The 24,175-nt window shown below is 42.6% G+C and overlaps 1 protein-coding gene across 1 annotated transcript in view; it reads left to right on the top strand.

Moving 5' to 3' along the window:
• The window catches only part of RMDN3 (regulator of microtubule dynamics 3), a 41,336-nt gene extending 18,794 nt beyond the window's left edge, over positions 1–22,542 (top strand). The window contains exons 7-12 of the mRNA XM_075711905.1: positions 11,601–11,676; positions 12,482–12,559; positions 14,817–14,915; positions 16,874–16,927; positions 19,309–19,389; positions 21,303–22,542. Coding sequence (XP_075568020.1) covers positions 11,601–11,676; positions 12,482–12,559; positions 14,817–14,915; positions 16,874–16,927; positions 19,309–19,389; positions 21,303–21,356 — 442 coding nt within the window. The 3' untranslated portion in view covers positions 21,357–22,542. The remainder of the gene's footprint in view (positions 1–11,600; positions 11,677–12,481; positions 12,560–14,816; positions 14,916–16,873; positions 16,928–19,308; positions 19,390–21,302) is intronic.
• The last annotated feature ends 1,633 nt before the right edge of the window (positions 22,543–24,175 follow it).

A 24,175-nucleotide genomic window follows, 5' to 3' on the forward strand; every position in this document is an offset into this window, starting at 1 on the left:
TAAGGGATATTCTGCCTTAAGCCCTTAAGGTGGTATAGGAATTACTCATTTGTGTATGTTGGGCTCTTGCTTTCATCTTAGTGTATCTTGGTCAAATAAAACAGTCTTTGTGCAGCTGATGGCCCTTGGAAAGGGTGAGGCTTTGCTCGTGTAGTGGGCTTTGGCTGCTTTTGCAGAGGGACGAGAGCCATCGTGAATCGCTGCAGTTGTTGTGTGTTCTTGCTGGTTCCACTAGAGCAAAGCTGAGATGTTTGTTACTTGGCAGACATGAGCCATAATCTGCCTCGACTGTGCAATAAGTAACAAAAATCATAAAAAAACCCCCACAGTATTGTCTCAATTTAAAAAAATTAAATTTGTTTTCATATAAACCAGTGAAGACCTTCATACAAATATCTGGGCATTTGGGAATTTCATGGCTTGGCAGTGGGATAGTGTTCGTACTGCTCTAACCACGGCTCTTGTGGATTCTACTAATGAGTCAAACTCATATGAGGTCTCCTGCAGTTGTGTAAGTAATGCTGAAGCCGTTCCCAAACTATCATCCAGAGCAGTCACGAGAAGCCTACAGAGAGCTTTTTGCATAGTTTTGCTCCCAGTTGCCATATCACTTCAGCTAGAACTATGTATTCTGTTAACTTTTTCCACCAAGTTGTGCAAGCATGGGATGGAGGACAGCTACTTAAAGATAAAAGGTCTGGAGTGGGTCTGTGGGAATTTAAGAAATGAGGGGTTCTTTCACTTTCCCAGTATACATACATGTGTACGTACCTGCGTACGCGCTTTCTCTACGAACAAAATACTACTGTAGGACTTAGTAAATCACTTAAATCATTCTGCTTATTTGTGTGCCATAAAATAGCCTGGTTTGCTTTCTGCTGAGTGCATTTATGCTAAAATATATGTTTAGTTCCATTACATAGTTTATGTAGTTAAAATAAATGTTTAGTTATAGAGTAGATACACTTAGGTTATACAGGGATATAATTGGATGTGGCCACACGGTTAAAATCCATATACCAGTCTCTAGATTAGGAGATACACAGTTTAATTATGGTGTATTGAGGAAAAAAGTTCACACATGCAAGTAAAATAATTATACTAGTGGAAAAAAACCCCAACTTGCACAAACAAGTCTGTGGCTTAGGAAAGTGTGTGTGTATGTCTTTTTTTTTTTTTTTTTTTTTTTTTGTTAAAGCCATATACTAGTCAACTTCCTTAGCATTATGCAGTTTTAAAACTTGGTAAGGGGAATTAACATGCAGAAAGCTGTCAGATTAGTTGTTTCACCAGAGCTGATGGTGTGCAAAATAAAGTAGTAAGTGCTGAAGTAGTCTCAGCATCACATTCAAGTGATTAAAAACTTGTTTAGGTAAGTGTCTGTGGATTATTTAGTCTTACAAATCTTTGTACCTGTAGCTTAGGGTGGACTGTGATGAATAATTTTTCACTTGAAAACTTTATAAGGGCTGTTACACTTGTGTGAAATGGGAATATGATGAATGTATCCCTAAAAACTATGCAAATCTATCCTCGCCTTCTCTTAAAAAGGTGTTGTAGAACTGCAGCATTATCAGAGGTGTGTGACAAGGAAGATCAAAAGCACAGAACAGCTTTTGGAAATGGTATTAGTTAATAGGTTTAAGACTTGTCAGGCTGGAAGACAGGTAACTGAGAGGAATGTAACTTGCATCGAGTGGCATGGAGAGGGTGAAGTGGGAACACTTTCTTCCAAAGCAAGAACTAGACGGCATCAAATAAAGTTGCTAAGCATCAGGCTCAAACCAAAAGAAATGTTTTTTATCGTGCACGTGGTTAAGCTGCAGAATCCTTTGCCCTCGGCCATGGTGGCTACTGAAAGCTTATGTGGACGTGGAAAGAAAAATTTAGGCAATCCCTGACCAAATGGAGGCCAGAAGAATATTCCGAGGAACTCGCATTATGTGCTTGCCCTTCCTTACGTTCTTATCTATGCACCTGCCTTTTTTCACTTCTGGAGAAAATAAATGGAGTTTGTGTGGCCGGTTGTGTGTTTGGCCCGTTTGCCAGTGTCAACACCTTTACTTTTGCGGAAATGTGACATCTTAATGACCACAGGTCAGAATCTTGTTCAGAATCTGTTGTCTTTTGCTACCATTGTCCTCAGTTAATCTCGCAGCATTTAACTGAGGGGAATCATTGTCAGCATATAAGAGCTAAAAAATTGACTCGGTGTTGTAGGGGTTTTTTTTCCATTTTAAATCGTGTTTCTTCATAGTTTGTTTTAACTTTATGAACTGTTCCATGCAGATGGAGCCTTTATAGTCGGTAGGTTTTGCTTCCTTATGTCTTTGTAGTTTATGCCTCCTTATTTTCCTGGAACGGGAAGTTTGCAGACATGCAACGCGTAGGCTTAGGAGGAAGCCCGATATATGGAGTAGGGTTCAGCCACGTTGCTTCTGGGTGCGATGTTTGCCAACGGGCAAGAAATCTGAAATTCATCGGTAACTTCTCAGTTCAAGACTGAGTACGATCCTTTACCTCAGACCAGCGCCCTGGCTGCAGGATCTGAACTGTCATTCCCTACAGCCGTCGTCTTCCGCTGTAGCTGTGGAGTCTTCCTCTGGCAGCAGGAGGCAGGCAGAACAAATAGATACGTCTCTTAAAACCTCTTGTTTGCAAGCAGGAGGAGTTGTGGACCCGAGGGGTGAGCTTTTGTGGCTCCCATCTCTCGCCCCACACTTGGCTGATGCGGTTCCTGCTCTCAGCCTTGTTTTACCTGGCCAGCACAACGGCTAGAGAAGGAAAGAAAGAATATTCTCGTAACTGGAGCCAACTGCAGATGTCCCCGTGAATTCCTAGCTGTTACGCCTTGTGGAACCAGCCCCAGGAACTGAAAGCGCTATCTCAAGCTTTTACAATTTAGAGTTGGTCCCGCCGCGTAGCAGAACGTCTCTGTAGGTTTGCTTTCCTTGCTGATGCTTGGCTTCAGGGTGAACGGGAGCAGCTGGAAGCCTGCTTATTAAAAGCTCTGTTGGTTTCCAAGGCACGTTTGTAAGACAGTCCCTGCAAGCGTTATGTATTTCCGTACTAGATGGCGATTTTCAGTTTACACATAATTAGTCTTGATGCTGTCGTTATTTGGAGTGCGATGGATTCTCCTACAGACCGTGGGCTTCCCTACTGAATTCCGAGTTTCGTGTTCTCCCATCCTATCAGCCTTCATCCTCAAAGACCTGTGCTGCTGCGTGGCTTGCTTTTTTGCTGGGTTTTGCTTTCTTTTCTTTTAAAGGGAATACGTGTGGCTCAAGCCCAAGTTGTACAAATTGTATTCTGGTTATTTTTCTTATATAAAGCTAGAAATCTTGCCTCCATGGTATTCCCAAACCAATCTGTCTGGGAAATGTCAGGAGTGAAAAGAGGAGTAATCATTAAAAAAAAAAAAAAAATTGCACTTCCAAATAATCATGTATGTTAGTTAAATCTGAGAGGTCCTGCTCCCTTGAGTTAGATAAAAGATAGCTAGGTCTCCTTGAACTAGCCGTTGATAGATGACAGTCTGACATGAAATGCAAAAGCTGTAGCAATTTACAGCACCGTTATTTGCAGTTTTAGAGCAATAAGTGAAGATTAATACATACAATTAAAAACTTGGGGGAAAATTTTTGCTTGATGAGGATACAGTACTATAGTCAATATCCAGGAAAATATGGAGCTGTGGAGCTAAGAGCAACTGGCTGTTGTGAAAGTTTAAAATTTGCTGAGGTGCTAGGAGGGAGGGAATAGCGTATACGGCTGTGGGTAGGAAGTAGCAATATGCACTACTGCTGTACAAGGCTTTACAAGGTAAAAATTCTTAAGAAGAAAAAAAAACAAAACCCAGACTTCAACAACTTCATAGTGGTTGCGGATAAGAATGATCCCCCCGCCCAGGAACAGATTGTACAGCAAAAAAATATGGGATTTTGGATTATTTTATTTGATATACCTGAAATTATAACTTTTTTGAAACTAAAAAGATAGAACTAGAAAAACTTATATAGGAAATAGTGAGGAACAGGACTAAGACATAATCTCATTTAGGTGGTAAAACCCAGATAACTACTATGTTTGTTTTAATAGCAGAATGCAAATTCTAGTACAGAATTGTTGTGCCTGGGGGGTGAGTGTTGCATGTTAAAAAAACATAAATAAGTTAAACATATCAACAGATAACAGAGAATCCCCATGAATTTAAATTCCATGTTGAAATAGAAAATGCATAACACTGGCTTGGATAGCGACAGACAAGCTAAAGAAAATTACAGAGTTCAGAATATCTTTTAGGGCAGAATCCACAATAATGTGAGAAAAGCGCTTCTCCTGCTCTCCCCTAAGACTCGGTAAGTGTCGTGTTGGAACATAATGTAGCAATTGTTTTTGTTGCGTGGTTTGGGGTTTTTTTCAATAAGCATCATAAACAATACGCTAAGACGATGGCAATGTCCCGGAGCATTGAAAGCAGAGAAACAAGTCTTGGTTTGGCATTGAGGGGTGAATAGGGTCTGGTTCAAGGCGTTACAACAGCAAACCCCTTTACGGTCGTTACCATAGCGTACTGAGATTGAACACCCTTGTAGGGGCATGGGGGAGATTTCAGCGAGCGATGGTAACTTCAAAAGAAAACGAAATAATTGTGAGGAAGCTTGAGTACAGAAGAGCTGTAGGAATCAAGTGCTTGCAGGTAATTCAGAGCTTGTTTAAAGGCGGTGGTTTAGAGGTTCAGGGTGTGAACCTGAATAAATGACTCATTAATAAAAATAAAAGAAGCCTTTAATCATGGTGGTACTTAAATTTCCTTTAAACAGCAGAGGAGACTGTTAAAACTACCAGACGAGATCTTTCAATGTCCTCTACAGCAGAGGAGCATAGAACAGGGAAGAAATTCTAGCAAGTTAAATTAAAATCACTACTAAAATGTTTCAGAGGCATTAAAACCAGAACTATTACCAGAAATTGAGAAATATTAGCTGTGATACATAATTAATGGCTTAAATGTGCATCGCTATGAGAGCCGTGAAAGGTGGCAAAGGTAATGCTGATTTTTAGAGGGTAATGAGAGGATCCGGGTACCTAGCACCTTACCCAGCTTCCCTGCCTGCCCTGTCAGTTAAAGCTATTTTAAATACCAGTTGGAGACTAATAGGGTATGCCACCCCCATGAGAAAACGCAGCTCTTGTACCGAAATGCCTCGCGGCGTGGGTGAGGGTGCTAGCCCACTGATACTGTGTGCTTGGAGTTGCAGAAGTCTGGGACAAATTCCCTCGTGCCAGCCTGTGAATGAAACTAAGCTATCACGAGTAAACAGCGTTGGCTTTAAAACCAGGCTAAAAAACGGGAACAAGGGAAGACGTGCTCAGTGGTGGGAGCTGGGGGAGGTTACCGAGTCTGTGCCAGCATGTGTACTGTTGAGCGTATTCATAAATAGAGCCGCGTGAGCTAAAACTGACTTCAGCAAGTTGCAGAAGGATGTCTTTGCGTCAAATAACCGTGCAAAAATGGCACATGCTGTCAATAGGGGCAAAGTGATAATCGCTGGTGAAAAGCATTCCTAATTATGAATGTACAGTGATGGTCTTTTAAAATGAGAGATTGTGTCTTAATTAAGCATTTATTTGAAACTGTTCACTCCCAGGAGTCAAAGGCAAAATGTGGGTTGAAAGAGGAGAACCAAGAAAGCATCTTAATTCGCTGTACACATCTACAGTATATCTACATGGCAGCTTCTTTTTGGAATAGATAGAGATAAAGAAAGTACCAAGAAGGTGATGAGTAACGGTATAAAAGAAGGCTTAGAGGAGCAATTAAATAGGCTGGGATTTTTCATCTCACAAGAAAGTGAACTGAACTTCAGGGTCCTCATCAAAGCCTTGATAAAAGCTGGTTGCTCTCCCAGCTTTCAGTAAGCCTTTCCCGATTCTGAGCTGCTTCCAGTAGTGCACACCGAAATAGGATAGTGGGTCGGGGTGACCTCTGGTTTGATCCAGCATGGCTGCTGGATTTTCAGGCGTCATCGAATGGTTTGCCAGGAGAAATAATATTTTTAGTAAGTCTTGCAGGTTTCTTTTCTTTAGAATAACTCATCGTCTCAGTAATGGACAGTTCAAACAAGCTGTGTGGATTTGATGTTCAGTGACCGCGGTCGGAGCGATGCCAGGCAAAACCAAGAGCTGCCTTCTCGAGTATTTCTGTTGGCGCCTTTTCCATGTAATACCTGCAGCTCAGGTGGCTCGTGGTGTGTCGGAGCTTTAATTGTAATATAAGACCAAGTCTACTCCCGCTCTGTAGACAGCAGAAGCCAATCTTTTCCGGAAAGGATACTAAGCAAGACTTCAGAGGAGAAACTCCTGCAAAGTCTTTCACACGCTATTTTCTTCTGTGGGATTTTGGTTTTTAATTTGAAAGGTAGCCTTAAAATGACTTGTCCTAAGAGCACAGATCTTCTCGGCTAGTGTTTCAGGCTGTGGCTCTAGCCATGTTGCAGGTAGTGTTTGATTTATCAAGAAAATCTAGTGTGGCTCATCCAGTATGAGGCTGGGAACGCCAGCAACGCGTGGGAAGTCAAGGTTGCTGTCGCTAGCCGCCTGTTCTGGGGTGGGGAGCTCAGGTGTCCATGTAAAAGGCGCTTGCCCACAGAGACTCGCAGTTTTTGAAGGTTCGGGACACAGATGTGTGAAGAAGAATTTCCTTCTGCAAGGAAGTGTTGTCAGGCTTCTGAAACACAGAGCCAGAGCAAACCCTGGGTGGAGGAAGCATTGCTTAGCACAAGCAGCAATCCCTGTACAGCAAAGCTATGTAATTACACGTGCATGCAAAGAGGACTTCATCTTTACTTCTTAACTATTCAAAAAGTTGTGAATAACATGCATATGGTGACCGGTGTGGATCATTCAAAGGCTAAAACATTTGATGTCTCAAAACCCTTTGGGCAGTGGCCAATTTTCAGAATTTATTAAACAAAATGTTATTAAAGGGGTGGTGGAAAGCATCCTGAAAAGCGTTCCTGTATACATACTTGATTTGTTTTTAATTTATTTTTACACTTTAAGAGCAGCTGTAAGTATTTTTGTGAGTCAGAACAGAGATGAAGCCAGTGTTCATCACTTCAGTTTTTGATGTGATCCCTTAGTATGAAAATATGCGTATAAAATTTTAATCCCCATGGAAAATTGAGACAGTGACAGTAGAAAATTAGTGTTGCTTTAATCCAGAACATGATTTATTGTGCTTAAATGCCTAGCATAAATGCCTAGCATGCATGCCAAGTACCCTTTTCAACTAGTCCATACATACAGATTTGCTATCTCTGCATAAATCTTGGCTTTTTTAGGCCTCAGACTGGGTTTTTATCTCCCATGTCAAGCCAGCAAGGCTCTTGATGAATTCTTACCCTTATCTGGGAAGATGTATGATCAGCAGCGAACACAGCAGTGACGTGGCTTTCTGCAAAGTAAACCAAGTTATTACTACTCAGCTGGCACGCAGCCCGTAGACTTCAGGTGCTGGTAGGGCAAAGCCAGCCGTAGACTTGGGGCTCGCGTGCGCGGGGAAGTTAATGCAGAGACTGGGTTATGCGTAGACAGCGTAGAACATCTCCCCTATGGATGTTTATGGCCGCTAAGGAAGGGGCATCTTCTGGTTGTGCCGCTGGAGCGCGGTGCTGCTGAGTGTATCCAAATGGGGAATTATTTCAGCTTAACTGGTGCTTTGTGAGTTTACACCCCGACCTCCTCGCTGAGCTCTCTGTGCAGACAAGCCTGGAGCAGTACCTCTGCCTTCCTCTTTTTTAACTTCGATCTTGTCTCTCCTTAGAAAAGCCAAAGTTTGTTTCCCAAGCTCTTTATGACTAGCCAGTCATTAATTTCAGATTAAGTCACTGGGAATTCTGTTGTCTCTCCCAAGGTACTAATTCCTAAATTAATGATTATTTTCATTTTCAGTGTGTTTCGCTGCAGTCTAAATACTTGCGTGCTAATTATCTTTCTCCTTCCCTTACTCAAGTGAAGAGACTTAACATATATCTACTCAGTGCACAGGAAGGCAAAAACCTGGTAATACTCATAAAATATTGGGAAAACTTCTAAATTCTTTATCAAGATTTATATTTTGGAGCTCTGTTTCTCCAAATTATTTACTTGATTAGAAAGGGTTTTATTCTTCTAGCTGTTATCTCACTCTGGTGACTGAAAGTTGAGCTCCAGCAAGGATTTTTATCCCCTTGTCTGTGTGTGATAAAACCTCTCCCTCGATTTACTAGCCATGCTGCTTGAGTGGCACTGAACAATTTTTACAGGCTCTAGCCTTGATATATTCAGTTCACAGCTGATGCTGATTGAATAGGAATGTATTCTAGCTCATTGATTTGTTGTGTTGCAATGGAAAACTGGTTGAATACATAGGAAGCAAATTTTGATGTCAGTAAAAGGAAAGAACTTTCACATCTTCGTGCTGTGGTCAGTGGTCAGACTTCCAGGTTTGACTCGCCTTCGGCAATATAAAACGCACTCTGTTTCGGTTCTGTCAATTGGTGCAAAACAGCTGCTTCTCCCACTTCTTTCCCCTTCCCCTTTTATTGCCCTTTGCCTCACTGTTTCTTTTTAATGTACCGATTGCCTTAGGCAGACGGGAGCACTGGCACGCTGCGCTCGCGAGTGTGTGAAGCAGTTAAAGGAGATGAGAGATGTATTTGGGTTGGCGAAGCACCCCGGCCATGGGGCTGGGGGTGCTGGGCTGCAGAGCTGTGCGTTTTCTGCTCAGAGGCCAAAAGTCCTGCTTCGATGGGAGTCAGCCAGAGTGCAGCATCGAAAATGCAGTTTCTTCAAAGCTGCGTGTCCTGAGCTCGGGGATTTAAGCTGGAAGAACAGACGCTCTCCCATGGGGTAGTATCTGTTTCCGCAGAGTTCATTTTCTAATAAATGGGGAGATCCTCACTGAGCCGAGATTCCTATGGGAACTTGCAGTTTGACCAGTGTCAGCAGCTTAATGAGTAGTTCTGGTTAATAATTAGTCGAGCGCTATCGTAATACGAGGTTTCAGTAACTGCTGAGACATCGATCAACAGTGCTTCAGGGGTTACATGTTGTTTACAGAGGATGAAAATCCCCTTCCCTCTCTCATTATTTTTGATCTATCCTATTATTGCTAGTCAGTCCTCCTGCACCTCAGTGGTGCCTCTTGTGACATTCCTCCCAAGGCATTCCAAAAAATGAGCTAGGATAAATAGTTCAAGCCAAGCTAAACAAGCAGAAGAGATAAGAGCAGAAAACCACGTTGGTGCTGCCAAGTGAGGAAGGGAAGTCGGGATCTGAAAAACTCCGGAGCCTAAAATCTCAGCATGGCAAAGTCTTGCGTACGAAGATCACCGGCGGGCTGGTGGCCCGGGGCCCCGAGGCCCAAGTTGAAGAGGAAGGTTGGTGCAAAGGGCTGAGACCAGCAAAGCTGCGTTAGGTAGAGTCGTCTTTTCCTGGGACTGCAGCGAAAAAATGCTTCAGGCATCTCTTTTTTTTTTTAAGCTTATTTCATGACACAAAGATAGGCCTACTATTTACTGCTTATTTTATGTAACATTTCACCAGGCAGTTAAAAAAACCCTGGTATTTATATTTCTTGACAGCTGCATATGGGACCACTTGGCGTTGACATGGTTGTTGGTGGAGGGATCAGACTGAACGAGCGCGGTGTCCCGTCGGATTTATTGCTGCTTCAAGGGGCTCGTTAGGCTTTCCCTGGGGAAGGACAGCATAGTGTAAAGGGAGGTTCTGCAGCGTTTTAGCTCCCGTTTTAAAAAGGCAGGGTATTTCCCTGTTTTGTTGCAAAACCTTAAACTTGGCCTAACTGTATTTAATGCCTGCCCACGTATTCGGGAGCCTAAACAATATGGTTATAGGAGCTACATTCTGGCAAGTTCCTATACACTAGACAGTGCTACAGACCACATGATTTATTGTATAGGAATATTTTATTTTGTGATCTGAGAAAAGAAGCCTTTTATTGGCTTGTATTTCTAAACCCTGGTCATGTTGTGGTTAGGGATATTTAGCACAGGCTGATGTTTGTTGTGAAACAAACTGGAGAAGATCATAAAAACACTTACTTCATTTTCTGCAAGTGACAGATTCCGGCAGTGCAGCTGTGCACTTCGTCAACTGGGGGAAAAGGATTTTGCCCAATTAAGACATTGATCCGGTAGCCTTTTCCATTGCCATGAAGAATAAGAATTTTAGAACTGAACCAGAGTTTTTTTCCCAAGAAAATTAACACATTAAAGGAATGAGATTTAATGACAAATTTGTACATATTCAGGAGACGCAACTTCTTTGTGTTGTAACTTACACATTGCAAATTGAGTTCAGGCAAGAGCAATGAGGTGTGAAAGGTTTTGTGGGTTTTCTCGTGACACTGAAGGAAGTGTACTTGGAGATTCAAAAGTCTTCTGACAAATTCCTGGACGGACATCTGTTGTGGTTAACCATCACCAGGGATGCTTTGGGATATCGTGTGGCGAAATGAGACAGCGTATCCAGCAGCACTGGGATGTGGATGTAGTAAAAGAAATCTCAAGGCAGGTTTACTTGCATCTTTCTTCTTTTCAGCTTTATTTTTTTTTTTTGAACAGATGAGACTTGTGTTATTCATTTGTCCATCCATTCCACCTAATATTTTTTTGAGCCAAACTCAAGAGAAGAAGGGGGAAGCCTCTGCCATTCCCACAGCTCTCACCTAAGCGGGATGGCAGAGGTCAAAGACCGAATCGGCGCGGCTGGGACTTCCGTTCACGTGTTCTGTTTAGCAGCGGTGCCCTTGCACACCTCTGCGATTTGTTGGGTTTTGGAAAGCAATGGAGGGAGGGAGGGGGTTTGAACTGCTGTGGTGAGGGGAGGCGAGATGGGAGGGTGCAAATCCGTGGGTAATTAACCTTCCTTAACTTTCACAGCTCACGAAATAAGTCATTTTGCTAGATAGTGTGCTTCTCGGGGTCAAAATTTACGATGTTACTAGGCAATACCAAATGGCTTTGCACCTGCAACACTGAAAATGTGTTATTTTGTTTCCCAAGTTTGGTGGCCGTGTCAGGCTGCAGGATATCGGTAGGTTTTCACGATATTTTCCCTCGAAGCAGAGAACCACTGTGCTATAGATTGAGTGTTGCATATGGAAGACCGCTGCGCACCTTAGTTAATTAGAGCTTTGTGTAGTTCTGGCTCTTGCTGCAGTAGCGTTTGCTCTTCATCGCTCTGTGCTTTGACAGAGTTTTGTTGCTGAGTGAAGAACTTCAGTGTGCAGAAGTGTGCTGCTCCTGTTTTAGGTAGAAGGAAGGCTTTCCAGCCATCAGTGCGGTGAATTTTTGTGTCACGTCAAACCGCTCCGGTTCACTTGCCGGCATCCTTCAAAATAATACCTTCTTGTGCGCTAAATTTTTACTACATATGTCTCTTCACTGTAAAAGATGTACAGTATTCCTTGTTCTCCCAAGTAAATTGTGAAGCTTTAATGAACTTCTATATCTTCCTTCTGAAGATATCAACAGAATGTAAAGGTATATTTAAAAATGACTGATTTCATGCAAATGTCTCCTGTGTAGGTACGCTATTCTTTGTGGGCAGTTATCGGAACATGAGAGTATTCAGAAGCGTATTCAAACTGGATATGTTTTTAAGGTGAGTAGAAAGGACGTGCTGGTTTTTGTGTAAGTATGGAACAATACCTATTTTATAGTAGTAAGTTAGGAAAATTGGCTCCACCTCTTATTAGGGAAGGGGTAGGTCTCAGAGACATTATGAGTGGGTGGTTTGGGCTGAGGAAGGTGATTTCAGTGACGTGTGATGAGGGTGACTGGTCTGGCTCCGCACTTTTGCACACATAAAATCTCAGAAGAAAGAAGAGGAAAAGTCTTGCAAATAAAATGTATGTATATGACGAGACTGAGAACTTGAAAGATGAAATTACCACATGGTAATAAGACACAGCACCAACTCTTCTTCAGTAACTGCCTGTGAGCATGCTTGCACCCTCCCATAAATGCAAAGCAGTTCTTTTTCAAGGAGGATTTAATCAGATCCCTTCATTTGCCTTTCATCCACAGCAGGGACGTTACAGGGTAAGAGCACGCACCTGGAACAGTTACTGCAGAACAGGCCACGTATAATTATTACCTCATCACCTATTGACATGAGCAGTAAGTTGCTTATGTCAAAGCTCTGAAAAGGTGGTAGAATAAAGTGAAGGGCAGCTTCATTTTTTTGTGTGTAGTAATTCAAGGCTGATAAAATGCTGGTTTACTGTGTTCACTGAAACCATTAAAAAAAATTTGGAATCTCTTCGTAGCTGTAATTTTATTGATCACTGATACTTAAAACTGTGGACTTCTTCCTTTCCTCTTTCCACATTTGTTCATCTGCTCTTGTGGATATTTTATTTGCTTATAGCAAAAATGTAATGTGTGTTGGTGATGATTTTCCGTAGGAACACATTGATAAAGCGATTGAACTGAAACCAGAGGATCCAAAGTCTTACTATCTTCTGGGCAGGTGGTGTTACCAGGTAAAATAGTTCACTACTTATTGCTGTTTTCTTCCTCCTTGGAATTAAATTCCCTGTTTGAATGAAAGACAGGTGGATTCAAACCACCAGCCATAAGGCCTGAGGACACTCTTTAGTTGTTGAACTCAGATATTGTATCAGAAAGTACAGGTATGGAAATGTCCTAGTTGCTGGAAGAAGTAGTTTAAAAGTTGCACTTGCATGGGATCTAGAAACTTCATTTCAGTCCTCAAACAGTGCCAAGAAAAACACTCCACTGATGAATACCACAAATCCACTGCATTCAGAAACCTCTTGCGATGTAGAAGCTCATGTTCGTGTAGGTGTAGCACCTCAATGCTTTTATAAAAGCACTATTGAAACTATTGTCTGCCAGGACGCAGTGTCATCCAGAATCTCTCAGCTTTCCATCTAAGTTGTTTTTTTAATGGCGATGGAGAAGTCTTAAGTAGTCCATCTCCCTCTTGTCTGCCTCCTATTAAACCTAAAGTGTAGACCTTCATGCTGGTGTTACCACTCGAAGCACTAGACTTTCAATGGTACAGGTGTTTAATAAGAGTTTATGTCAGTTCATAGCAAGAGAGGGACGACGGGAACACCACGCTGGCAATCAGGACAGATGCCGGCTGCGCCCGTTTCCAGCACGTTGCTCTGTGCTGACGATCAAAGGCCAGAAGAAGGTAGAGAAAGGTTAATGGTGTTGAAGAAACACTGAAGGTTTTTAAAAGCGTGGAGTGCAGTTTCGTATTGACGATGTCATTTGCTCTTGCTATTTTAATACTTTTGTCCCCAAATCAACAAAAGGCTTTAAAAGTACTTGGTGTACCTCTGTGCAACAGAGTAAAAGCTGCTGGGATTTTTGGTGTTTCATTTATTTATTGCCACTGTTCTGCTCTTCATTTTTCCCCTGTTTTTTCCCCAGAGGGAAGTTGTTTGCTGGAAGTGTTATTTCTGAACTGCTCTGAATTGGAGCTCTGAAGAGTTCAGGGCTCCAGACTTAGTTTTTTAGTCACCGCAGGCAGCATGGGAGGTGAAATGGCAAAGAATGGATTAGGAAAAGCACTAGCTGCAAACTAGCCTACTGTTCCCCATGCTTTACTCAGTAAAAACAAACTACCTTCAGTCCTTTAAGCACATATGGATGTGATCAAGGACATTGCAGGGCTGGCAAGGGCTCCTGCGCACAGTACATCTGTATAATCCTTTGCATGTGTTTCCTCTGCCCTTGCTACACAAAGTACTGGAGGTATCGGAAGAAGCGTGCCGGCTGCTTTATATTTCTTGACAGGGAAAAGCTTGGAGTCAAATACCATAAATCAGATTTAGTGCCTATAAAAAGAAGTAAGAGTTTGCAGTAACTATCTACTTTTCAGTTTATACAATTTGAAAGCGCTTTGCTGCTGTCAAAAATGAAGTCGCGCTGCAGAGATTGCAGCTGAGATAACTGACACCAGTAATTACGGAGGAGCAGTGAGCTAAACTAGTGGAAGCTCCTAGCTCTTTACTCTGTTGTGGACTTTCTACTCAGCTGTACTGCTCTTATTGCTGCTGAAGCTATGAAATAAAACCAGATGTATGTAGAAATATGTTAGTGCTTCTGCTATTCTGCATTATAAGAATTATACGGTATTAAACAAAGAAGATACCAGATGTTACAGTCCTATGCATCCTTTCCCCCATTGAAATTTCAGGGTGTTTCTTATTAGAGAGAGAGGAGTTGGGAGCAGGAGAATAAGATTTCGTGAAATAGTTATAATAGCTACCTCTTTCTCAGAATGTGATTATCTGTTGCGAAGGCTTTAGCCTGCCTCTCTCGAGGGATCTTTGTATGGTGAGAACACGTTCTTGTACGAGATTTAAGCCTGGAGACAGGAGGGCTTCGTCTGTGCGCTTTCTCCGATGCATAGGTGGGAACTGGTGTGGTTGCAATAAGGCAGTTTGGGATTTTGGACCACCCGCACCATTGCATGCCTGTAATACTCAGTTGTAGAGACAAATCTTACTTTGAGCATTATGCATGTGGCAGCTGATGTATGGAACTTGCAAAAGCTGACTCGGGATGAGGCAAAGCACATCAGGTTTAATTCTGTGGCCGGACTTGGGTACTCGTCCAGAATCTGGTGACACTACCAAGATCTTTGGCTTTCTCCCAGGTGCGCGAGCCAGCTACAAGAAATTGGATAATTCCTTGTCTGTATGCTTTTGCATATGCTGTGCCTCCAGTGGGTTTGACAGTTCCATCTTGCTGTCTCTGCAGGTTTCCCACCTGGGATGGCTTGAAAAAAAGACTGCTGCTGCTTTGTTTGAAGCCCCTCCTACAGCCACTGTACAGGACGCACTGCAAAACTTCTTACGGGTAATGAAATCTGATAAGCAAGGGAATCGCTAACCTGACAAATGCAATCACAAGTGTGGAACTGCAGTGCTTGTATTCTGCTTAAACTCATCGCTCCCAGTGCTCCATGATACATCTCCATTGACTAGAACCTGTGGAAGAAGAGCTGGTGAAAGCAAAAATTTTGAAGCCTCTGGTGTAGAATAGACAGAAGAATGTGATTTTGAAGCTGTCAGAACTAGACCCAAAGTCTTCAGAATTGTTTTTAAGGGTTTTGGTTTTCGTTTTAAAAGGTGCATAGTGGAGCGATTCATTGCTTGACACTAAATGCATATGGTCTGTACTCTTTCGGGGTCTGTAAAATCTGTTTAAGCTCGTCCCTGGGAGCGCTTGCGTAAAATTCTGTCATTTTAATTTCTCTCAGAATATTGTATTAAAAGTCTGTCTGATTAGGTCAAACTTCTCCACTTTACACTTTTGACGACAATTACTTTAAGGTTTCAGGGGCACATTGCTTACGTATTTCTAGAAAGAAATTCTTAGGATCACTTCCTCCATTGTAAGAATCCTACCCTCTGAATGGCTTTTTTTAATCCTCCTGCTGAGGAAAATGAATTGAAGGCATGGCCTGAGTCGCATTTTTGAGTATGTAGCCCTTGTTGCAAGGGTCTGCACGAGATGAATGAGTTAAACAGACTGTCTCTGGCTGTGTCTGTGAGAACTACTCCTAAGCACCTCTGATGAAGTGTTACAGAAACAAATCGCCCTGCCGCTTTATAACTCAGATTGGGCCAGCAGTTCTGCAGAGTGTCAGGGAATATCATACTTACTTCAATTTCTTAGGATTTTGCCAAAATGTAGTTGTTTGAGAGGGGAGTTTGCGGTAGGTATCTGCCCTAGGCAATCTACTTTTCAGCCGAAGTGGTTAAATCGTTTCAGAGATAAGTTTGAGGCAAACGGTTTTGTTTCTTTTCATTAGAGAGCAAAATAGCTTGTCACCTTTACTGATAAGTTAGAGCCGTGCTGCGGTTTGAAACAGGAACCTGCATTTTTTCTGAGGTTTAGCTTCGGTCAAAACCAGAGAGAATTTTAAAAGGACACAAGAGCATCCATCTGGATGCTAATTATCCCCTGAACAAGTGCACTTCCCATACGCTCAGCAGAGGCCATTTCGGCTTTCAGCCACAGCTGGTATGCTTCAGGGGAATGGAACTCTTCTGGCAAATGGCAGCTCCGGGTTAGTCACAAGCTGAACTAGGTCTAAGGCCAGACAACAGAATTCGGAGGAGCGTTGTCTGCGCTGTGCTCTCAGCGCTCCCTCCGCGGTCTGGGCTCAGGCGTCTTGGTCGAGCGCACTGGGGAGTTTGGATGCAGATGGGATGTGGGTCAAGCCAAGGGTTCGTCATGGAACGTACTGCAACGAAGTTGCTTGGAGAGCGATGACTATAACTGAGGTGAATGGAAGAAGGCAGAGGGACGTGGGTAGCTAGGAAACTGGGAATTAGTAGCCTGGGAGAAGAAGGTAAAAACTGGGGGAAGATTGCTCAGGTTTGGCACCGGCGTATTCGGGAGGAGCCCAAGCGGATGAGACTGAATGGTAAAGGAAGTTAAAAACAGTGCACACACATGCAGGAGGAGGCCGTCGAGCTGGTTCTGAGTCTCCCTTAGCCTCTGAGTGCTCGACTTCACCACCTCGCCGTTCTTCCATGACACTTGCATTAGGTGAGAGTATGACTGTTGTTCACTGAGTCACAGGCGCTTTATGAGAATCTGAGGACTTTACTAACCCAGCCAGGCAAGCCATGAAAAATTCTTACGCTGATCTAGGTATTTACACAAGTAGGGTTTAGTCATCTATTTTTTTAATATATTTCTCTAAAGAGATGCAATAAGCCTGACATAGGCATTAGCTGTGTCCTTTGCATATCCTAATGTCTGCTTTTCTCTGCCTGTCACACCCTCCCCTCTGTTCTTTGTAGGTTGAGGAACTGAGCCCAGGATTTTCCAAAGCAGGAAGAGTATACATTGCCAAGGTAACCATCACTTGTTGCTTTCTTTAGTTCAGTCATATGCACCTAGGATAAGAAATATTTGTATTAAAGAATTGTCTTTGGCTGTAAAGTGCTAAGCACATGTAAATTACTCCATGCAGAAGCCAGATTTTATAAGATGATAACACTTCTAAAAAAGGCCAAATGATCTGGTGCAGAGGCATTGAAATTCAGGGAGGATTTTGCCTTTGAGTCATCCAGTGGAGCATCCTTCTTGTTTAACAGATCAAATTCTATATAAAGCAGCACTGGTAACTTGTAAGCCACAGGCTGGAGGTTTAATCCCACCACCACTGTGGATTTCTGTAGTGTATGCAAAAAGAGAATCATGAGCAAAAGTAAAGGATACAGTATGTCTCTATTTTATCAATACAGATGGGAGTCTTGAGCGATGATTAAATACACCACGAGTGCCTGGAGCTGGAGCTCCAAAGGTCTTTTTGTTTGCATTGAGGGAATAATTGGTTTTGAACTCTTAAATGTTAAAATTGCTGCATAATTCCTCCATTTGGAGTCTAGAAATATTTAAAGCCCACAGAGCTTTAGAAATCTTAGCCAGAGTGGGCATAGCAAAGAGTAGCTGTAGCCATTCTCTGTGAAATTCCTGAATTCCCAATGGCCCAAAGAATGTGAATTTTATTGGGGTAGCGTGCAAGTTGTAGGATCTGCTTGGCCTGGAGTATGTTATTACTGGAAGCTAGGTGCAGAATTTATTTCGCAATAAGGATCTCATTAAAGGAAAATGAAGGTGATAGCGGAGGAGGAAAACCCAGCAAGAGGTGTAGTAGCCTTCACACCAGCCGGATTTGGTCCTTGATATATTGCAGCTCGCTGTGTGTATTTAGTCATGAGTCTATTAGGTGAAATCATCTACGTATTTGTAAATCAGCTCGCCTTTTGTTTCTGGCTGCTTATGGACCATGATGAATGTGCTCTTAATTGCTTCTCTCTCTGCTTGTAAATATAGCTAGCATTCATGGAAATTGAAAATCTCACCCCTAAATGTCTTGCAAAGAGTAAAGAATGGAAGAATTGGAACTTATTTCCAGTGAAGTTGCAGCAGCAAATCCTTGCAAGTCTTAACCTGAGTAGATTTTCAGAATTGATGTAAAAACTTGGGTTTCATTGTGTGTGATCTACATGGGCCGATAAGTTTTTATGGGGCTAATAGTTCACCATGTGTCTGGCAGATGTGATTGAGCTTCAGAAATAGTCCGCAAACACAAATGAGCTTAGAGGTTAATAGGACTACTTGTATCTGTTTGATTTTGGGTTTGGTTTTTTTCCTAATCCCAGGCTCTGTCACTTTGGATCATATCCTTAATCACAAAATTTAAAAAGTGCAATTGGTATCTAATTTTGAAGGAGATAGTGCTCTGCTGGGTCAAACTTCAAAGAAAAAAAGAATTGTGTTTTATAGTCATCTTCTGACATTTTTGACTAATAGGCAGGGACACAGGGTTTTTAAAGGCTTTGAGGATGTCCATGACTCCCTCTATTTTGAATTCACCAGATGCAGAAACTTGACAGTGCTCACAGCACAACAGATATTTCTCTTTCAGAACTATCACACGACGCAGGAAAATCACCAAAATACACGCACGCACATACCGTGCAGTCACATTTCGGAGTCTAAAGTAATAGCCCTGCAGGAGTTTGTTTTTTTCATCCTAACTGAATGTTGGCTTTTTACAGCAATTGCAACAATGATTAACTGCATTGCTGATGTGGGGTTTTTTTTTTGTTTTTTAGCAACCACTTCCTTTTACCACACTTATTCTGTAGTCCCCAAATGCATCCATGACTCTCTAGACACAGAAAACCCTCCTATTACATAGAGGGACGACTGTTTCTCTGCTGTTGGAGAAGGGTTCCCGATGAAGAATATCTCACACCTATTGTAAGACCTGAGAGACCTGTAAATATCAGTTACAGTGCTTGCAGCTGAACCTCGTTCTTAACAGCCTAGGGAACGCAAGCTTCGTAAGATGATGTGCTCTCAGTATAGAGGCTTTATGGTGGAAGCTGTGTGAGGAGTAGTGGCTAAGTGGAAGTAAAAATAGAGCTTCGAAAGTGGTGGAAATCACAGGGACACCTTAAAATCTCCAACCAAAAAACCAATCTCCTCGCCCAAAACAAAACAAAGGAAATCTAGTATTCCCTAATCTAATGGTGATTGTAATGCTTTGTGAATGAAGGATACTGCAGGAAATGTCAGAAGCCTGAAACTACACAGTGCACATGGCTAAGAGGTACAAATAGCTCTCTTTATCAGTTGCCAGGGTTCGTAATTGCTCAGTTCCATTTGCTGCCTGGTTTTCTTCCTCATTTAACTCTTCTCACGTTGTCATTTTTTTCTCCAGTGTTACAGGGACCTGGGGAACAACTCTGCAGCTGTTCTCTGGATGAATCTTGCTTCAGAGCTGCCAGTTCATACAAAAGAGGTAGCAGTCTCACTAAGCACACATTGATGATGAGCAGAGATAAAATGGTTACAGAGATAAAATTGTTTTCTAAAAGATGTTCCAGCTTGTAAGACCAGGTTTTAAAGTGTTCTGTTCCTTAGTGTGGACTCTTTTCTTCTCTTGGGGCCTGTTATCCAAATGCCTAAAGCAATTCCTCAAACTAATGAAAAATGCTAAGAAGTTGAGAGTGTGTCCGATGCGGGCTTAGAAGGCCAGCACACCGCCGTGCAAAGACGGTGCTACTTCCAGGGTTAGGTTATCGACACATTTGAATGCCCTGCACGTATTCAGCACCGCAGCTCATAAACTGGAATGTCTGCAGAACTGCTGAGCAAGGGCAGTATATGCCTCCCAGTACCCCATTTTTGGGAGGGTGTATTCGTTTGGGCACTATCATGTCTGGCCAGCTCAATTCAGACGGGGCCACTTAAGCTGAGCGGCTGTCCTAGGGCTGGAGCACTCTATTACCTCTTCTAATTACCTGTGGAGCTTTGGAGGAGCAGCCAACATTTAACTCTTGGTGCCACGTTAGCTCCTCAGCTCCCCCAGGCTGGAGCTGATTATCCTGAGCCACTCAGAAGTTCGTGTGTGCTGCCCAGCTTTTTTTTTTTTTTTAAATATCGAGGATATTTCAGCTCTTCTATTACTTTTACAGTGTTTTGGAGAGCAGACTGTACTGCATTTTAGAAACTGCCATCTGGCAGTGTTCCCCAGCTGGGAGCTCTTTTGCACTTTCCTCTTCCTTTGCACTTTTCCCGTTACGCAGAAACTGTACAGAAGGTGCCCTCAAATTACTGCCAGTTAGAATCGGAATGAAAACACATCAGCTTTTAATATTGATCTGACGTTCTTTGCGCTGTCATGAAAAATGCAAGCGAAGTAATGTAAGCAAGGTCCTCCAGCTTCAGCCTTAGCCTGATGGAATAAACGTTCTGGGTGTAAGGCAGAATTATAGACGTACGCAGCATTTTCACGCCACTCTGTTTTTAAGGCCGTAAGTAGCCTTGAGGTGGTTGTAGCAAAAGTATTGTGCCGAGATTTAAACCACAAGCGTGCGAGAGACCTTGGCAAGCCGTCTGGCGAGGAGCTGGCTTGCCTGTGCTACCACCTGCAGGGCACTGTCCAGCACTGCATAAACCGCTCGGCCGCTGGCTGCCGCCGGATCGGGGGAAAGCAGGGCATGGAGCGTGATTTATTCCCTCCTTGCAGAGGGAAACGTCCCAGCTCTGCCTGATGAGGAGCTGCCTCGCCCTGCGCTGGTTGGAAGCCTCCCTAGACAGAGTTAGCGTGGTATGTCTGATAAACGGAAAGAAGATTTTTTCCAAAATAACAAGAAATACATGTGTTGGAGGCATAAGACTTTAATCGGAAAAGCACTGAGATTTTCAGGGAGGACCAGGAGAGAGCTACAGGCAGAAAAGTCGTGAACAGTTAATTCTCTCTCCTGCTCTGAAATTAGAAGTGGGAGTCGAGTAAGGAAGCCAATGCTTAAGTGGCTTTGTTCAGTCTTTGCGAATGTTAGTTCTCATCATCAATCAAATAACTTCCATCAAGCTGAGAAGGAAAAACAAAGGCATTTATCCAGACTGTGAAAGTCAGCGAGGGAGCGGAGGTTTGGATTCTGCTGGTTTGGTTGTCGGTTCTCATCTCTCAAAAGAAAATATAAGAGAAACTCTCTTTGACTCTGGGAAAACTTAAATAGTCTTCAAAGACAGTAGTGTCGAGAGGGAAGTGCAGGGGAGGGGGGAGGAAAAAAAAGCATTAGGAGGACAAATGTAAGGCTGGGGGTATACTTAAAACCTGGTTTGGGGTTGGAGAAGAAAAGGGAAATTCTCTTTTTTAATTGTTTCAATTAGGCTGTATATTTATCTATTCTCATATTGCATTTCCAGGATGCAGCAAGCAAGAGAGAACTTGAAGAGATGCAGTCAGTCGGGGAAGAATAAATATATAAAGGCTCGTTCCACTTGACACTGCACAGACAGTAAAATTCCAGTTAAAGGGGTTTCATGATCCTGACAACTTTGATTGCACTTCATGGATAAGCCACAAGAGTTTACAGGAAAAAACACGCAGCAGTCTCATCAGCACATCCAGCAAAAGATCTTGGTGGGATTTAATCGGGTGAAATGTTGTATTATTTTCCTTCTTACAGCACTGCATGTTTGACTTCAAAATCCCTAAAAAATGTCAAATTCCTAAAAACCATCGAATTCCTAAAAACGGGTGTGGGGATGTCTGCGTGGAGGGCTGTATAGGTAGAATTTGTGATATAAAAATCTTTGTTATTTTATATATAACATAGATTTACATGAGAGATAGACTTTGTGATATAGAAATGTGTACACAAATATATACATATTTGTATATACAAGTATATATTTTGTATCACAAGCTCTACCTATCTGACAGCCTGAACTTCAGGCCTGCTTGCTGGTCAGCTCTCTCAACTGATTCCTGAGGAAGTCTTCAGCCAACATTTTTCTCAGATTGTTTTCTCTTTTCCTTAATAATATGTATTAATTGAATCAGTTGAAATAAGTGATTACGCGCCCTTTGTAGATGTTTGGGCGAGATAAAACTTCGAGCCACTGTGCTCGGCGGTCAGGGTGCCGCTGAGTTTTGCCAGCGGGATGCGCTGGAGGCAGCGGGATGGGCGCTGAAACTGGGACTTAAGACAATTACAAAAAAAAGACGACAGCAATGACTTAAAATAAGCTTGTTGTCAGCCCTTTCTTCCTTACTGTGAAAGAATTGATGCTGGTGTCCAAAACGCGCTCTTGGTCCTTGCCAGCTACGCCTAAGCTACCTGACTGGTTTTCCACTGGGGAAGCAGCACTGCTCACTGTAGTGAGTTATTACCAGGGGACCAATGAGATTTCCTTCGCAATACAGGCTTTATTTTTAAGAGGTGCATTGCTTTTGTCAGAGAAGTGAGTAATAAGATTTTAAACTTTCGGACTTCCTCCCAGTGATGTTACTCCCTTCACTCACATGAGGTTGCAAACTTACGTCCCTCTAAACTACGCTGCTATGGTTTAGGTGTAGTAACTTAGTCTGAAAAGTAGTTATTTATCGATGAACCGCTGGTTACAGGAACAGGAATGTTCTGTGGCAAAGCTGATGCTCCCCTGTGATGATGTTCTGCCAGTTCTCGCCTCGTTAGGCGACACCGAGAAGGTGAAGCTGACAACTGACGTTTCCTCCGACAGCTGCTGGGTACCAGACAGGAAGAGTAAGCTGTGCTCTGCACTGACACAAATGGTCAAGCAAAAACTGCGCTCAAAAATTTCCCCCAACACTTAGCAAGGCTTTCTTGATATCCCTTGAAATTTCAGCTGGCAGCTAACCGGACGCTTATTTTTTAACGTTTGTTAAGTCTTGCCATGTTATATAATGTTTGTGAAGTGTAAAGTAAAAAAGTGCAAGAGTCAAACATTCCTTAATCACCTTTTTAGTCCCTTGCACGCATGTATTAAACTGATGGGGTTTTTACTTCGTGAAGATAACACTGAAGGGGAAATGTGCAGCAAACTCGAGCTTAAAACCTTCCCATTTTATAGATTGGGCACTACTTAGCTCTTTTTTTTTTTTTTTTTTTTTTCCTACCCCCAAATTAAGTTTCAGATTTTGGTGCTGAACTCAGCTCATGAGATCCAGGCAAGTGTGCAGTTAGCTTTATTTGCTTAAAATGATAAAAATTGATACTTAGAAATGGAGGATGAATCCTGACAGGCTGAAGTTGATCACTATTTTTGTGCCCACTCGTCACAAGGGGAGCTCTGCGCTGAATCTGTAATTGCGGGACATTTTTGTGCTTAATGCATGCTCTTCTTTCAGTTCTTCAGTGGAATGATGAAGCTGCCTTTTTTACTTAGTGTGAATCTCTCCTGTTTTGAATATTTCCCAGTGGAGGACCATTTTCTTCTTCTAAAGGTCCAATCTTTAAGTAATTGCCCAAGTTTCTCAGCTATTTTCTTTTTGGTTGCTTAAGCCAAGCTGGGAAATCCTCCCCAGCGATACCCAAAAGATGATGATCGGTAACTTGATTCTTTTGTGGAGTATTTGCAGAGTTGTTTTCTGGAGAGAGATGGTAATAGCTCTCAAAGCAGTCGTATAGTTAGCTGTACTTGCATTGCCTTTCCCCGCCGGCAAGTCCCAGAGTGATATTAATCAGTAATGGTTGCTGTTCTGTGTGGTGCTTAAGCGTTGCTGCCTTCCAAAAGTAAATGGTTTCAGCCTAGGTAATAGGAAGAGTGCGAAAAGGAAATATTTACGCTACCGAGAGCGGTAGCTTTACTTGCAGAGTCTTTCAAGCCTTCACCTGGTGTTTAACTTGTCAAAACATAAACTGTTTAGAGGACTCTTTGGATTATGTATTTTCTGGAGATAACTTTCACTCTGTCTTTCCACAGTTTTAAATTCTCCTTTGACTTTTTTTTTTTTTTGGCGGGGGGGAGTCTGTTTCAAAACAACAAGGGGTTGTCGGCTTGAGCTAAAAAAATGCCGCTTTGCTGTTCCTTTCATCTGCTGCCGGGGGTTCTGCGCTGTTGGGTTTGAGTGTTTCATCCCAGTTATGTTCGTTAAGTCTTTAAGAGGGGGATGCACGAGGAAAGAATTCTGTTAATTTATTAATCGCCAAGGTGCCGTATCGGCTGGCAGCACCTCTCCAGACAAGCAGCCGCTGTTAAAAAGCCTCAGGAAAGGTCTGTAAAAACACAGCTTTGGGTTACAGACTAAACAGCCTGTTCGGAAACTGATACCA

Source organism: Pelecanus crispus, chromosome 6 (assembly GCF_030463565.1).
Source record: "Pelecanus crispus isolate bPelCri1 chromosome 6, bPelCri1.pri, whole genome shotgun sequence".
In the NCBI taxonomy this organism is placed as follows: domain Eukaryota; kingdom Metazoa; phylum Chordata; class Aves; order Pelecaniformes; family Pelecanidae; genus Pelecanus; species Pelecanus crispus.